The following is a 17,520-nucleotide window of genomic DNA, read 5'->3' on the forward strand; positions in this document are numbered from 1 at the left end:
TAGAATACCTTAAATAACAGCTTAAATAATGAAAAACAAAAACAAAAAAAGAGTATCATGATAAATTTGTATCTTACAAATTCATATACTTAACATATGAAAAACAAAAACAAAAAAGAGTATCATGATAATAATAGCTTAAATAAAATAATATCTTAAAACAGAATTGACTTAATGAAAATGAGGTAAGAATTCTGCTCACTGAAGAAAATAATTCCTTCAAAATAGAACTGAGCAAGTGGAAGCTAATGACTCCACAAGACAACAATGAAACAAAGTAAAAATATTGAAAAATAGAAGAAAGAAAATATGAAATATCTCCTCAGGAAAACCTGGAAAATAGAACAAGGAGAGATAATATAAGAGTTTTTGGACTACTTTAAAGTCATGATTAAGGAAAAAAGAATCTATACATCATATTTTTAAAATTTATGAAGGAAACTTGCCACAATAACCACAGACCTAAATAGATATTAAAAGTATCTACCTATCATTTTCTGAAAGAGATCCCTAAATGAAAACTTTCAGGAATATTATAGTCAAATTCCAGAGCTCCCAGGTCAAGGAGAAAATACTTCAAGTTGTATGAAAGAAACCATTTAAATAATGTGGAACAACAATTGGGATCACACAAGATTTAGTGTTAAGGGACAGGTCAATTCTCCCAGAGCTTCCACATCTGTGGATCATAACATCTGAAGGAATTGCAGGGCAGCCTTTGATGACACAGGTGTTGCGGACTGGGAATGAAATAAATTGGAGGCAGAGGGAAGAGGAGAGAGGTTAGACAACGCAACGGCCTTTCAGTGAGAGAGGTCAGAGAACAGCAACTGTCTCTCAGTCTCCTTGTATCATCTTCTCACACCAGGAGGTCCATTCTGAGTTGGATTTCCAGCAGCCACTGTCAGGTTGCTCCCATGTACTACAATGGCTTTCCTGTGTATTCCAACAATTTAGCAGCTGCTACATCAAAAAAATAGAGGAGTTGAAGTAAAATTTCCTTGAAAAGGAAAAGCAACTAGGGTTATAACAAAAGTAACTGAATACCAGCAAAACTGAGTATAGTCCCCTGAGGAAAAAATGTATACTTAATGAAATAGAGGACTTTCAAGTATTCTTAATGAAAAGAACAAAACTAAATAGAATATTTGACATTCAAACGCAGATCTCAATAGAAGCATAAAAGGTAAATACAAAAGAGAAAGGTAAATACAAAAGAGAAATCATAAAGGACTTAAGGTTAGACTTTAAACTTTTCTATATGGGAAGGTGATATACATGATTCCTAAAAATGTTGTCATTATGAGGGCAGTGAAAAGGAGTCTACATTAATAGAAAACAAAAATATTAGTCCATTATGCTGAAATAATCTAGAAAAATGGAGGCGTCAGGAATAAGAATTCACTAGAAAATGGAGAGGAAGAATGGGGGAAATTATCTCACATAAAAGAGGAATGTAAAGAAGAGTTTTTATACTGGAAAGAACATGAGGGGAGCTACATTTAAATTTCAGTTTCATTAGAATTGATTCAAAGAGGGAAGAATATATACATGTACTCAGTTGGATATGGAAATCTAACTCAACAGGACAATGGGGGGAAGGGACAACAGAAATGGGAAGGTGTTAAAAAAAAGTGATAAGAAGTAACATAAACTGAGAAAGGACAGGGTAAAATCACAGGGAGAAGAATAAACAGAAGAAAATGGGATTAGAGGGATACACACAGTAATCATAGCTGTAAATGTGAAAGGAATGAACTCACAAAAAATGGAAGCAGATAGCAGAATAGATTAGAAAACAGAATCTAATAACATGTTGTTTACAAGGAATATACTTGAAACAAAAAGATACACAGCATTGAAATAAGGAAGTAGAGTAGAATCTATTTTGTTTCAGCTGGAGTAAAAAAGGTAGAGGATGCAATCATAATCTCAGACAAAGCAAATGTAAAAAGAGATCTAAGTCAAAGAGAATCTGGGAAATTGCATTTCACTAAAAAAGGTAATATGGACAATGAATTAATATCACCACTAAATATATATGCACCAAATGGTGTAGCATCAAAATTCTTTTTAAAAAAAAATATTAAAGCTTTTTATTTTTCAAAACATATGCATGGATAATTCTTTGACATTAACCCTTGCAAAACCTTGTGTTCCAATTCCCCCCTTACCCTACTCCCCTAGATGGCAAGTAGTCCAATATATATTAAGTATGGTAAAAATATATATTAAATCAAATATATGCATACATATTTATACAATTATTTTAGCATTCTTTTTTGTTGTTGTTGTTGAAGCTGTTGAAGTTAAGTGACTTGCCCAGGGTCACACAGCTAGAAAGTGTTAAGGATCTGAGGCCAGATTTGAACTCAGGTTCTTCTGACTGGTGTTCTATCTACTGTGCTACTTAGCTGCCCCAGTATTCAGATTCTTAAAGGAAAAAGATAAATAAGTTACAGCAGAAAATAGGCAGTAAGACAAAACAAACAAAACAAAACAAAACAAAAAAACCTGGTGGGAGACCTCAACTTTCCCCTCTCAGAAATAGATAAATCTAATCATAAAATAAATAAGAAAGAAGTTAAGGAGATAAATAGAATTTTAGAAAAGTCAGATATGATAGGCCTCTAAAGAAAATTGAATGGGAATAGAAAGGAATGTTTCTTTTTCTCAATTGCTTTATAGAACATTTGAAGGATGAGTTTCTAAAGAGCTCATCATTTCATGTTAGATCATCTCTAGCTTCTTTGGTCTGGCATATGTCCCATTGTCCTTAGGAAACAGCTTTTTAAGAGGCATCATAATTTATTGCACAAAGTACTGAATCTGGAGTAAGGGAGGCATAGCTTTTAATCTTGACTGAAGCACTTTTAGCAAATCCTTTAAATTTCTCTCAATCTTACTTTCTTCATCTGTAAAATGGGAATAATAATAGCCCTTACCTCATAGGTTGTTGTGAAGATCAAATGAGATAGTCCACACAGAACATTTTCCAACCTTTAAAGCCTATTTATAATTATATCTTCTTATATATAATTGTATATTCTTATCCTATTATAATTGTGCTAATATAATTGTGATTTCTAAATTCATCTCCATTCTGGCCTCTCTTCCTTGCCCCAAACTGGACAATTTTGCCATGCTAAAAAGTACCTCTATTTTTAGAAGTCATCTCTACCATTCCAAATAACAAATGACAATAATAACTAGCATTTATATAGCACCTTAATATTTGCAAAACACTTTGTGTATGTTATATAATTTCAAGATTGGGAAGTAGGTGCTATTATCTCCATTTTACAGATGAGTAAACTAAGGCAGATATATTAATAACTTGCTCAGGGTCACACATCTGGTAAGTGTCTGAGGCTGGCTTTGAACTTAGGTATTCCTGAGTCCAGGACCAGGGCTCTATCTATTGCCCCATCTAGCTATCTCCCTACTTCCATAGAAGTACTTCTTAAATATTTGTTGATCTGCTATAGGTCCTCTTCTTTTCTCCCTCTCTACTACTTCCCTGGGTAGTTTCATCAGGTCCCATGGATTAACATCTCTATCATTATGATGATTCTCAAATCCACCTTTTCTGCCCTAGAATCTCTGATAACCTCCAATCTCTCTTATCTAGCTGCCTTTTAGACAACTTGAATTGGATGTTCAGTAGTGACATCTTAAATTCATTATGTCCCAAACAGAGCTCATTATCTTTCCCTCTAAACTCCTTGGTACTTCCCAGTCCTGCAGGCTCATAAATTAGGAATCATCCTAGATTCCTTACTCTTTTCTCATCCCCTATTTCCAATCCTTCGCCACATCTTATGAATAAGGTCCCTTTTTTCCTCTGACACTGTACCCTTATTCAAGTCTTGATAACTGCTGGATCTGCCTGCCTCAGGTCTCTCCCATTCCAATCCTTCTTCTATTCAGCCACTAAAATGATTTTCCTCAAATGTAGGTATAATCATGTCATCCCTTCCCCCCCCCCCCAACTCAATAAACTCTAATGGCTGCCATTTGTCTCCAGGAGCCAAAACAAAATGGTCTGTTAGCAATCAGAACCCTTTATACCCCAGCCCATACTGCCTTTCCATTCTTCTTACACCTTCTTCCCCAACATGTACTTTTCGGCTTCTGAACTATTCTACTGAGAAGATATTCTGTCTCTCAACTCCAGGCATTTTCTCTGACTGTCCTCCCTGCCTGGAAGATTTTTCCTTCTCCTCTCTGACTACCGACTTCCTTTCAGTCTTGACTAAAATCCCATTTTTTACAGGAAGCCTTCCCACATCCTCTTAATTTCAATGTTTTCTGCCTTTTATTTATTCCTTATTTATCCTGTGTGGGGCTCATTTTGTATATATTTGTTTGTGTGTTTCATCTCCCATTAGATTGTAAGCTCCTGGAGGAGAAGGACTGTTTTCTGCCTTGTTTTCTATTCCCACACAGTCCCTGACACTTAGTAGGTGCTTAATAAATCTTGATTGATTGCTCCCTTGTGAAAGGGTGCTGAACTATTTTATAAATCAGCAATGTGGAAGCACTGAAATATATCTCCTCACATAATGGAACAATTTGGGGACAATAAGACCAAGAACTATTAGACAAGTCAAAAAATAAGTGACATTTTTTGGCATATAAGAAGACCAGAAAAAAAAATATAAATTTAATCAATTGTTGCCATAACTCAGATACTTGATCATCAACCAGCACATTTCCAGCATATAGCTCTTACATAACAGTTCAGCCTAGAGTCTGACTTATCAGTTTTAAGCTCCAAAATATCCAGGTCAAGATGATTATATTTCATACTGCCTCCTTTCTTTAACAGGGGAATTGCTGGGCAGGTGTAGAGCACATTAAGCTGTTTTTTTTTTATTCCTCAGTACAACTGGGTATATACCAGGAACTCCAAAATGGCACCTCTCCAGGACTGCCCCCATTTAAGAATTTTTCTAGTTGGTGCTAATTTGATTTTCCTGACACACTGGAGATGTTGTATAACAATTCTTTGTTCCAAAGTCAAATAATATCATCCTGACCACTGGCCAATGGAGACAACTTTTGCCAACAAGTGTCCTGAAGATTTGCCTTCTCCCTTAACTAAAGCTAAAATATTGGTATAGAATGCAACTTGATGCATAAATAACATTCACATCTGCTTCTAGATCATCCTGAGGCTGAGCTACAGTGCTTTAAGCAGCAGAGAACAAAAGCTAGCCTAAGCAAGCGGCCCTGTACCATAGGGATCATCTCATCACATATTGAGAACTAGAAGAGAACCTAAAAGATCTTTGAGCCCAACCCTCATCATTTTACAGATGAAGAATTGTGGGCCAGAAATGTGAAGTGACTCCTTAAGCTTCTCAAAAAGGCCGTGTTAAAATAAACCATAACTTGGTTGTTTCTTCAGAATATTGAAAGGCATTCCCTTGTATCACAAAACAGAGCTGGACAAAGCCAGGCGGTCATCCTGCTAACAGATGCTTCTTGTTGGATGGCCTCTGCCCACTACGTACTGGCACCCTGCAAGCACTGTTGGAATGGCCTAGCAAGAAAATAGCTCTGAGATGAATGGACTCCATCTGTGTTAGGGACTCAGACTTAAAATTTTCTTTTCTTAAACTCACAACATGAGGGAAGGGCTCACCTGATCTCCAGTACCCACTCTTTCTGGGGGAAGGTCACATTTTGGGGAGTTTCCTTTTCTATGAGTTGTTCTCCATCCCTTCCCTTGATTTTTTTTTCCTTAGGCAATTGGGGTTAAGTGATTTGCCCAGAATCACACAGCTAGGAAGTGTTAAGTGTCTGAGATCAAATTTGAACTCAGGTCCTCCTGACTCTATCCATTGCACCACCAAGCTTCCCCACCCTTCACTTGTTTTCATAAGCCCCCTCCTGGTTCTCTGCCAGGGAGCTTTCACTGATTATTGAATCTGATATAAAGATCGCCTTTCTACTAGGATGTTTAGTTGCTCCTTTTTTCCTCTTTCTGTCTCTGTCCTTTTTCCTCCCCTCTCCTCCCCTTTCTGTCTCTTTCTATTTCCGCTACTCTTTTCTCTTTCCCTTTCTATTTTCCTTTGTCCATACTTCAATTCAATCAAATGAAATACCATGTAAAGTGTTTTGCAAATGTTAATTATACTATAAAAATGCTAACTATTATTCAGTGCAACATGTAATTGTTTAAGCCATTCTCCTAGATTTTGGATATGTAAAAGATGAGAAATAGTCTCTACCCTCAAAGAACTTAGTTTTTTTTCTTTTTTCTAGTTATACATGTTGATTTTAATACACATTTCTTTATGAATAACATTGGGAGAGAAAAATCAGAACAAAAGGGGAAAACCACGAGAGAGGGGGAAAAAAGCAGAAAAAGAAAAGAAGTGTTTAAAGTGAACATATCATGTGTTGATTTACATTCAGTCTCCACAGTTCTCTTTCTGGATGCAAATGACATTTTCTATCCAAAGTTATTGGAATTGCTTTGGATCATTGAACTGCTGAGAAGAACCAAGTCTTTCATAGTTAATCATTTCACAATCTTGCTGTTAATGTGTATATTGTATTCCTGGTTCTACTTGTTTCATTCAGTATCAGTTTATGTAAATCTTTCTCCTTAAGGAACTTAAAGAGTATGTGAAATATATAAACTTAAATAGTAAGTAAACACAAGATAATTTGAGGAAGAAAAGAACTGGGAAGTAGGAATTACCAATAACTTCTTTTAGGAAGCAGCACTTAAGCAGCATATAAAGGAAGTGAGAGTCGGTTTCAGGGAACAGCACAGGGGCTAATTTAATTGGAATGCAGAATTAAGAACAATATGAAATAAATCTGGAAAGGTAGGTTGGAACCAGATTGTGAAGGGTTTTAATTGCAGAAAAACTAGAAGCAGTATGGAGTAATGAAGAATCTTGACTTTAGGTTCTGTAGCTTTTGGTTCCATAAGTTAAACAGTATTCTTTCAGCTGGGGCAATTTTACTGTGTTTTTAATTGAAATGAAGAAAATTTGCCCTTATATATAATGCAGGGATGTGGGCACATTGTCCGTGATAAGATGGGTACCTTATTTAATGTACCTCTCTCATATATCTGTGAATTCTCTTTTATTTTTGTTTCAACTAGACCTCCCCAACTCCCAGTCCCATTCAAATTATTGTTTTCCCTTTTCAGGTTATAAAGAAGGAAACTGGATTTTGGAGAGACTTTGGATTTGGAATGACTTGTCAGTACCGATCAGACTTCATCAATATAGGTAAGAAAAATTATCTATCTTAGTAAATTCTGCTTCCGCACTGCCACCCAGAGGCCGTTGTTGTACTTGATTGTACATGGAGGTGAATGCAAGGAGTGTGGTCAGAATTCCATGGAAATGGAAAGTTTTGTTCATCCCAATGCTGAATTTCCGGAATGCTCAATTTCCCGAAAACAGGGTTCAGAAAAAAGCAAAAAATGGACGGGTAAAGGAAGTTTTAGGAAAAACAAAAGCAATCTCATGTTTCCAGTTTATTTATGCTGCCCTTTTTGGAGGGGAGGGGGTTCAAATATTTTGTCTTTTGCATACAGATATGTTGCTTCTAATTCAGCATTGGGTGGGCTAGCTCCAACACTATGCTGGATTTCTTCGGATTTCCCATTGCCATTCCTCATCAACCACTTCCTTCCCTTCTCAACCCACTTCTAAACTTACCTTGCAAGTTTCAAAACCATGGAATACATGAGATGGAATGAATTTTAGACATTCACCATATAATACAACCTATTCATTTTAGAGATGAAAACTGACTTTAGGAAGGGGAAAATTAATTTCTCAAAGTCATGGAGTAAGATACTAGCAGAACTTGAACTTTAGTTCAATTTAGTAATCTCTCCATTATGTTGAGCTACAGTTATCCATCTTGGAATTGAATAGAAAGAAGATAGGATGGTCGTTTATGGAGTCATTGACAAATCTCAGATTACTATAACATTCAGAAGTACTATTTATGTGTATGACACTTTTTAGAAGCAAATAATAATTATTTAAATTCCAGTTTACATATTTATTCAGCTTTGATTTACATTTCAAGTCAGTAGGCATTTATCATGTCTCTTTTTTGGTCTGTATTTTAAGGCAAGGACATATGTATAGTTGATGAAAATGTTGGATACATCAAAGATGTTTTTGTTAAGTGTCATTATGACTTTAGTATTTATTTTCTACAACATTCACATCCCAATCTCAATCTTGTAATTCTGTACCAAACCAAAGTTTTCTTTGTAAAACCTCTATTTGTCCTTATCTCCTTTAGTAGTATAATGCTATGTCACACTGTATATATATGTTTTCCTTGCCTTCTCAATTCATTAGAGAAGGGCAAAGAGGAGAACATTTGGAAATGACAATAAAACAAAATTGAATTTTAAAAAACAACCAAAAAGTTCAACCAAATTTTCTGAAGAAACAATGGCAAAAAGGATATGGGGGAAGTGCCCTGCACTTGGATTATTATCTTTAGCACAAGATTTGGAGTTAGGAGACTTTATTTCATATCTTAACTCCAGTATTTGCAGCATGTGTCTCTGATGATGCTGTTGCTTGTATCCCCATCTCCTGGTTGTTGCGAAGAAAATGCTTTCTTAAATGCTAAGTAATGATAGTAATAACTCACATTTGTAAAGTCCTTTGAATTTTATAAAAACAAGCACAACTTCCTAAAGTCCCAAAACCGATTATTTGTTTCCTGAAGAGGAAGAGGGTAATGACAGAACTAGAGAATGCCAAACCAGGTAATAAATGCCCAGTAATGAAATCTTAGTGTCCTGAGACAGCTACAGTAGCTACAAAGGTTTAGCAGCTGGGCTCTGGTAATAATGCTGATGGGGCTAACACAGAGGCCACCATGAAACTGCAGCTATTTATCTAAGAAAAAGACAGGAATCATCAAAAAGAAATCAAAGACGAGGTTGTGAGTGAATATATTAAGAGACTTACTAACATCCAGAAATCAAAGTTGAATGCAAAGAAAGTGTTAAAAGCAATTAACACCTATAAAATACAGTTTTATTGTATTTTCAGAATTATGAAATGGAAACCTTTTAGGAAGATTTGTAAAGTTCTATAGAGGGAAAAGGGACTGAGACAAAAGTCAGCACACCTAATACTGCTAATAGATTTGGACCGTATCCTAAAAAAATGTGTATAATAATAATAATGAAACACACAGTCTATCACTCTAAGGTAGCTCTAGAAAGGTTAACGAAGAGGATGAGGAAGATGGATAGACATTTTCAACACACATGATAAGTTGGTCAAAATTCTACAAAAGGCTTTGCAACGAGCATATATTACTTTTTGAGCAATAGTAAAATCTGATAACTAGTACCTGCCAATGGATTTCTTGAATGTAATTTGAAATAACCTACCTCCTGATTGAACTTCTGAAATAATTAACAGTCAAGAATGGAGTCTAAAGGTGTTCCATGAGTGGCATTTGTATATTTGTGCACTTAGCACAGTTCCTGGCACATAAGTATTTAATAAGTGTTTGCTTCCTTCCCTCCTCCCTCCTTCCCTTCCTTCCTTCCTTCTTTCCCTTCCTTCCTTCCTTCCTTCCTTCTTTTCTTTCCCTCTTTTCCTTCCCTCCCTCCCTTCCTTCCTCCCTCCTTTCTTTCCTTCCTCCCTCCCTTCCTTCCTCCCTCCCTCTCTCCCTTCTTCCCTCCCTCCCTCCCTTCCTTCCTTCCTTCCTTCCTTCCTTCCTTCCTTCCTTCCTTCCTTCCTTCCTTCCTTCCTTCCTTCCTTTCTTCCTTCCTTCCTTCCTTCCATATATCCATAAATAGCAAATGTATGTCTGTACATGAGAATTTTGTTCTGGAGGATTTAAGATGTAAAGATGTTGCTATAATTTTCTCTGAAACCATGGCATCATCCAAGATTAGAAGCAAGAAAGTAAAGGGGAAAGAGCACTGGTTTTGGAGTCAAATGACCTGGGTTCAAATCTATTCTCTAATCTCTACTATCTGTGTGATCTTGGGCAAATCACTTAACCCCCTCTGGGCTCAGTTTCCTCACCTGTAAAATGAGGGGGTTCATCTGTGTCCCTTCTAGTTTTTAAATCTATGAACCTCTATAATCCTCAGTTTCCTTGTCTGTAAAATGAAGGAAGTTAGACTAGATGAACTCCAAGGTCTCTCTGCCTTCAGCTCTTTAAAAACAGCCAAATGAATGATTGGAACCTGAATTGTCTTTTAAGATCATAACTTTAATTTGTCTAACAGGATAGAAAGTAAGTCTGCACATCAGGACAGAGACACTAAAAAGGTGAAAATGTAGGATGCCTCTTAGAACTGTCTCCCTCCCCAAATGATGAACGTGTATCCGTGCCCAGTGGGAGTGGGAGTGTGTTTGGATGACATGATTTCCTGGGTGTTTCCCTTCTGGCAGGTGGGTTTGACCTGGACATCAAAGGCTGGGGAGGAGAAGATGTGCACCTCTACCGCAAATACCTGCACAGCAACCTCATTGTGGTCCGGACTCCCGTGCGGGGGCTTTTCCACCTCTGGCACGAGAAACAGTGTGTGGACGAGCTGACCCCCGAACAGTATAAGATGTGCATGCAGTCCAAAGCCATGAACGAGGCATCACACGGGCAGCTGGGGATGCTGGTCTTCAGGCACGAGATCGAGGCTCACCTGCGCAAACAGAAACAGAAGGCGAGCAGCCAAAAGACATGACGTCCTTCAGGAGCGTCTTCTTCTCTTGGAAATCTATGGAAACAGTCACTTTAGTGAAAGATGGAAAAAATTATCGGAGATCAGGGCTTAGGGAGAAGGACTACGCCTCTCTCTGCCGGCACAAAGCTTAGTAAGCCTCCATTACTCGCCCCAGTTTACTTGGCAATGTCTGACAAAGGCAGAGATGATTATGAGGTTCAAAGCAGATGAGCGTTCTGATTCCTTATTGCGTGTCCGTATCAGTAAGGTGAGAGCTGTTGTTTTCTGAGCACCTTGAGACGTACTGTATGAAGGCTAGCGCCTTTAACTTAGACTGAGAGGCAGCCACATTTATTTCTAAGGGAAGGATCATCTCAATCCAGACTCTTAAAACTCTCAAAAGCTGCTAGATCTGAAGGCTGGCAGGGTGGGGTGGGGATGGGGGTATGACATTTGGAACTTTTGTGTGTTCACTAATCAAAACCAAAATGAACCAAAAATTAAAAGCCATACACATATATTTTATCACTTTCTTCTAAGATTAACCAGAATTAATCTGTCCATATGTTTGGTAGTAATTCTTAACTGTCTCGATTTGTTTATTTTATTTAAAAATGCACCTTTTTTTTTTTGCTTGTGATTTATATTCTGCTTATTTAAATGTCAATTTGCGAGCCTTACTAAGAGAGAGCACAACTTCCTGTACATTTTTATGTTTTTTTTTTTTTTGTCAGAAGACATTTTTAGATACATTATGTGAATATTCAGAAGTTCATAACATGCAACTCAAGAACTACATGAAAACAGATGCCGAAGGATGGATGCATCCTGTCAGGCAGGCACTGAGCTTGAAACAGTTTAGTAACGTGAAATGCACAGCTTGAGGGTATTAATAAGCAAGAGGCATATTGATATGGCTATCCGGAGAGCACTCCTGAAACAAAGAAGTTGAACACTGGAAAAGAAGAAAAAGATTTTTCACCTTGATAGAAAGGGGTGGGGGGTAATCTGTCAATTAAGGCCGGTGGTTTCTTGATACATTCTAAACTCTTTGTACACATTTTTCCTCAGGAAACTGAGGACCACTTCAAATAAACCAAAGCAAGCTGTGTGAACCAAACAATCTCTTTTCAAAGCAGGGTGCTCTTCCTGGCTTCTGGCCTTCTTGAGTTAAAGTGCAGAAAAATATATTTTTGTGAACAATCAATGGATTTGTCTCAAGAATGGAACCAATTCCTTTGTATCTTCTCACCCCAGTCCCTCTAGACGCAGGTAAAAGATCCCTTTTTTTTTCATCAGCAGTTTTCTCCTTGGTTCCTGGGACACTTCTGGAAATCATGTCTTCTAATTGTTTCAGATCATTGTTTTAATATGGCTAGTTTTGTGGGGTTTCTACATCTCATTTTAAATTGATTGATTCATTAGCCAACAACAGATGCATGGACTGAATTACTGATCTGTTTCCCCACCTTATGTTTTCCTACCACAAACTCATGGCTGAAAAGCTTCATGTTCATTCAAGCTGGTGTTGTGTAAATCATGAAATGTAATGGTCTGTACCAGTAGTTTGTAACAATTTAAATAAAAACACAATACGTGAATGTTAATGGCATTGGACGGTTAATAAAAGAAGATTTGCATTGATACTGTGTGGTTAGAATATGATTTGAGCCTTTCTTTTGTTTGAGGAGATCATGGGTTGAACTTTGTTGATTGGAAGAAACATAATATTGGCCTTTACAGTATTCTTCACAATGAACTTCAATATTGACATTCCCCATCAATAACTGTATTTGTAGGCTTAGTTTTCTAGCAGTGTGGATGGTCTCACATTTTTCTCTCTCCGTTTCCCTTATCATTCAAAGAACAGCTGATTAGAGTTATGGCTTCATTTTTGGAGAACAGAACAGACCCTCTGTGTGCTTGGCTAACTGCTCTAATTAGTGGCTAGCCATGGTTCACAAGATGCCCAAAATGTGTTCTGGAGGCTCAGTCTTGTACACAAGAAATTAAGAAGGGAAGTGGGAAAGGTGGTCATTCCCATAAAGTAAAACTGAGAGAAGTATTTGGCTTTTAAATATTCCACAAAACAATAGATCGCATCAGAGTAAAAGCATAGCAACCATTCAAGAAGGCCTTCTAGTTCATGGAGGCCCATGAGAAGGAAATCTTTCAGGACACATGGCAAGAGTATTCTGGGAGTGGTCAGCCTGGAGTGAATGGGAGCATAACTCTTTGGCAAAATTAGGGTGAAGGGGTGAGAACTTAATGCAGGCTTGTAATTTGTTATCTTAAATAGGTGGTCAAACCACATCATGAGCACTGTGTTTACTTAGGGAAACCATTTAAAAAATTTGTTATTTTATTGTTTCAAACATGTTATTTTATTGTTTCAATCATGTCTAATTCTTTGTGATCCCTTTGGGTCAGCAGGGATAAGTGACCTGCCTAAGGTCTCTCAGCCATATTTGAAGCTATATTTGAACTCAGGCCTTCCTGACTCTAGCCCCAGGGCTCTCCACTACATCGCTCCAGCTGCCCCATCATATTTTCAGAAAGACATTGAAAAGACATTGATAACCCGAAGCACATCTAAAGGAGACAACCAGGATGATATGCGTCTTTGAATATATGACATATAAGGGCCAGCTGAAGGAACTGAGAATATTCTATCTAGAGAAGAGATAATTCAGGAGGAAAATACTTGTATTTGATGTATATTTATCAGGTACTTATCAGGTGTTCAGATAAGACTTCTGTTTGGCCCTAAAAGTCAGAATCAGGAATTGTACCTACTGAACAAGGCATTTTTCCCTTACTGTAGGGCAGCATAGTGCATAGAGTACCTGTCCTGAAGTTAGGAAGACTCATCTTCCTGAGTTCAAATACAACCTTTGACACTTATTAGCTGTATGCAAATCATTTAACCCTGTTTATCTCAAGTTTTCTTATTTGTAAAATGAGCTGGAAAAGGAAATGGCAAACCACTGCAGGATCTTTGCCCAAGAAAACCCCAAATGGGGTCACAAACAATTAGACATGACCTGAAACAATTAAACAATGGCAAAGGTTCTTTCCAAGATCATATGACTGTTCTTATGAGAGGAAAGCTATTTCTCCTGATTATTCTCTGAGAAGGAGGGTAACAGTGGCTTTCTTGCACATGTGTGTTCTATTCAGACCCAATTACCACCTGTAGACTCCCAACTCCATATGGGATATGGCTGGGTAAATTTTCTTCCTTCTTAACTAAAGAACATTGATTTCACAACACCCAGGGGGAGAATCAGGGCCAACAGCTTAGAAGATTTAACAATAATTCTACCCAGGTATGATTTTAAAAACAATGACTGAAGTCGTGTAGGCATAAGATGGAATTTACAGATGTCACCAAGAAAATATTAAACTAAGGTGTCATAACTATTTTGACTATGACTATGCAAACAGGAAAGACTATTTTTATTAGAAACATAATGAAAAAGCTAGGAAAATTTGTTTATACTCATTGGCTCAATTTCCTTTCTCCTTGATTCTCAGTCCTTGGCAATTTAAGTTCTGACTTCATCCATCAATTGAAACTTCTCCAAATTATCAGTAATCTGTTATGGCTTCAATCTTCTTGGTCATGGTCTTAGTTTGCTTAGTGAATCAGTCCACCTTTGTACTATCCTCTACTCCCAAACCCCCTGCTTCTGTGGCCAAGAGACACTCAAGCTTGCCAAGTCTTGGATTTCTCTTACCATCTTCCCCTGCTACTCCAACTCATGTAATGTTGAATAGAACTGGCAAGGAAGTTATATAGTCATGATGGCTTGATCCCTTACAAATTTATGTTTTCTAATCTCAATTAGCCCTCATTTCATAAGGCAGTTCTTCTACTTCTTCCTCATTTAATACAGCATCCAACCTTTACTTTTTGCCTCATTACTACAATGCTTCCTACACTCATCCTTTCTTCGGAGGATCTTGCCTCATCCATTGGATTGTAAGCATCTTGTAGGCAGGAACTTTTTAACCTTTCTTTGCATTCCAAGCATTTAGCACTGGGGCAAGCACATGGGAAGTATTTAAAAATGCCTTTTTGATTGATAACTTTATGAAGAAATTCAGTCATTTAGTTGGGTTCATTCTTCCTCTTCTTAACCTAAAACCTTTTAACAATATCTCTCACCTCAAAGCCTCCTCTACCTGTCTCCTTGACTTCATCCCTTCTTTTCTTCAGCATTTTGCCTCCATTGTCATTCCCTTTATCTAATCTTCAACTACTTCTTCCCTCATTCTTTTCTTCTGCCTAAAAATACATTTATCTCTAATCCTTGAAGGAAAAATAATTACACAATTCCTGCAAGCTCTGAGCCTTATCTGTCTCCTTTCTCTGTCAAACTCTTTACTTGTTGCTGTCATTCTCCTCAACCCCCAATAACCTATCTTCTTCATGACCAGATGAAAATTCCTTTTCCCAAATTAACAGTAATCTTTACTGATAAATCTAAAGGCCTCTTGTTCATCTTCCTCCTTCTTGATTTCTCTTCAGCATTTGGCTCTGTTAACCACGCTCTTTGCCTTATTCTGTCTTTTCATCCTTCTAACATATTACTGCTGTCTACATACTTTTTTTCCAACCAAATGGGCCTTTATCCTGTTCCTCCCACACAGCATTCCATTTTCCAATTTGGTGTCTTTGCCTTGGCTGTCACCCTTGCCTTACATGTTTTCCTTCCTTATTTCTTACTCTTAAAAAAATCTCTGATTTCCTTCAACACTCAGTTCAAACATCACCCACTTGCCCGACACATTTCCTGGTCCTCCCAACTTCGAGGGCGTTCCCCACCAAAGTCCCCTCCTATCTGCCTTGTATATGATTATACACATACACATCCCATGCATATACATGTCTTTCCCTTTAGAAAAGAAGGGTAAGAGTTGTCGTTTTGCCATTGTAGCCCTGGTGCTTAGCATATATGCTATTACTCAGTCACTCAAGCAGTCCAACTCTTCCTCCCTCCACAGATCATAACTCGATGGTCCATCATCCACTCTCTCTGAGTAGGTCCAAGATCATGTTTGCTGCCTCCGTAACTGTATCTATCCATCTCATCCTCTGCCATTCCCTTTTCCTTTTGCATTCAGTCTTTCCCAGCATCAAAATCTTTTCTGGTGAATTCTATTTTCTGATTATGTGGCCAAAGTCCTTAAGCTTCAGTTTTAGTATTTAATTTCCAAGGAATAACCTGAATTAATTTCTGTAAGTATTGACTTAGGTGATCTCTTTGCTCTCCGAGTCTTTCCTAGAACTACAATTTGAAAGCATAGATTCTGCAGCACTCAGCCTTCTTATAGTCCAGCTCTCACAGCTTTACATTGCTACTGGAAAAACCATTGAATGACACCATTATTATATTCCAAAAAAAAAAATTCCCCCAAAAATGTTGTAATCGTTTTAGAAGAAATGTATTAACAAAAAGTTAATTGTAGCTGTTTCTACTCCCTAATTGGGCTCCCCTTCCCAATGCTTAATTTTGATTTCTGCATTTTAGGATGCTTTATAAAGTAGTTCCTATGCAAGGATAGGGAGCCCAATAGGCCCAGTTGGGCCTCTGATAAGGACCAATACCTGAAATAACTTAGAGCAATTACTGGAAGTAGTTCTGGGCAGCCTTCACTGTATCTCTGGGATAACCAAGCAGCTCTAGAAAAATGACATTGGAAATAGCCCAAAGCATAATTGAGCTCAGTTTAAAGGCTTGAGGGCGGCTAGATGGCTCAGTGGATTAAGTGCGAGCCTATTTTCCTCAAGTTTTCTCCTGGGTGAAATAATCTGGATGAGGACATTATAAACCATTCTAGTACTTTTGCCAAGAAAACTCTAAATAGGATCATGAAGAGTTGGACACAACTGAAAGTGACTCAACAATAACAAATTCTTGCCTCATTTCTTCTCTCCCATCTCCCATTGTTAGATGAGGTATAAAGTCTAGCATTCAAGGCTTTCCACAATTTGGCCCAAATTTACTGCCTTTTTTAGCCTGTCTCATAATATTATGCTTCAGAAACTGCCCCCGCCTTTTTCCAATTCAAAAAAATATTTATTAAAGACCTACCACACACAAGGGCTTATGCTGGAATATGTGGAGAAAATGAAGTAACCCTGCCCTGAGAATAATACATATCTTTGATTTCTCCTCTCAGGTCAATTCTTTAAATAAGTAATTATTGGCAATACTTCCATTCCCTGGAACCTTCCTTAAAAGACCATGTTTTTATTAAACTGTGCTCCCACTGTATCCCTTGTGTAAATAGTACATGCTTTGAGATCCGGGATCACTGCAGCTTTGTCCTTGCATCCCCAGCAACATAAACTGTGGCCCTTTCATGTGGGGCCCACCAAGGCTTTGATTTTCTGGAGACCATGGTGCTCCATGACTCACTGTCTGCAAGATGATGTTATAGTCACTCGAGGCTTATTGATGCCGGGTCGAGTTATGTGCCTGGGAGTGGGGTGGGGCAATGGGATTATTCAGGGCCAAATAATAGGAAAAAGCTGATCCAGCTTCTCTCTTCTTCCCATTCTTCTTCAAGCCAGGCTCTCTATGAAAACCCTTAGTTTTACCCAAAATGAAACTACTTTCTCTTGCTTCCATAACTTTACATAAGCTATCTCCTAGGTCTGCCCCAATATTTCTAGATGATTACACTTTCCCACCCTTTGATGCTCAGGTGCTACCTCTGAAGCCTTTCCTGATCTCTCAGCTAGCAGTAATTGTTCCCTCCACCAAGGACCATGGATGTGAAGTGATTTCCCCAGGACCCCACAGGTAGTTAAG

The 17,520-nt window shown here is 37.8% G+C and overlaps 1 protein-coding gene across 7 annotated transcripts in view; it reads left to right on the forward strand.

The window, feature by feature from the left end:
- Window positions 1-12,340, forward strand: part of CSGALNACT1 (chondroitin sulfate N-acetylgalactosaminyltransferase 1) — a 384,927-nt gene extending 372,587 nt beyond the window's left edge. For all 7 annotated transcript variants that reach the window (XM_031950808.1, XM_031950813.1, XM_031950810.1 and 4 more), the window contains 2 exons: window positions 7,178-7,259; window positions 10,428-12,340. In XM_031950808.1, the coding sequence (XP_031806668.1) occupies window positions 7,178-7,259; window positions 10,428-10,717 (372 nt within the window). In that variant the 3' untranslated portion in view covers window positions 10,718-12,340. The remainder of the gene's footprint in view (window positions 1-7,177; window positions 7,260-10,427) is intronic.
- Window positions 12,341-17,520: the final 5,180 nt, after the last annotated feature.

The sequence above is a fragment of the Sarcophilus harrisii genome, chromosome 2, assembly GCF_902635505.1.
Source record: "Sarcophilus harrisii chromosome 2, mSarHar1.11, whole genome shotgun sequence".
Taxonomy (NCBI): Eukaryota; Metazoa; Chordata; class Mammalia; order Dasyuromorphia; family Dasyuridae; genus Sarcophilus; species Sarcophilus harrisii.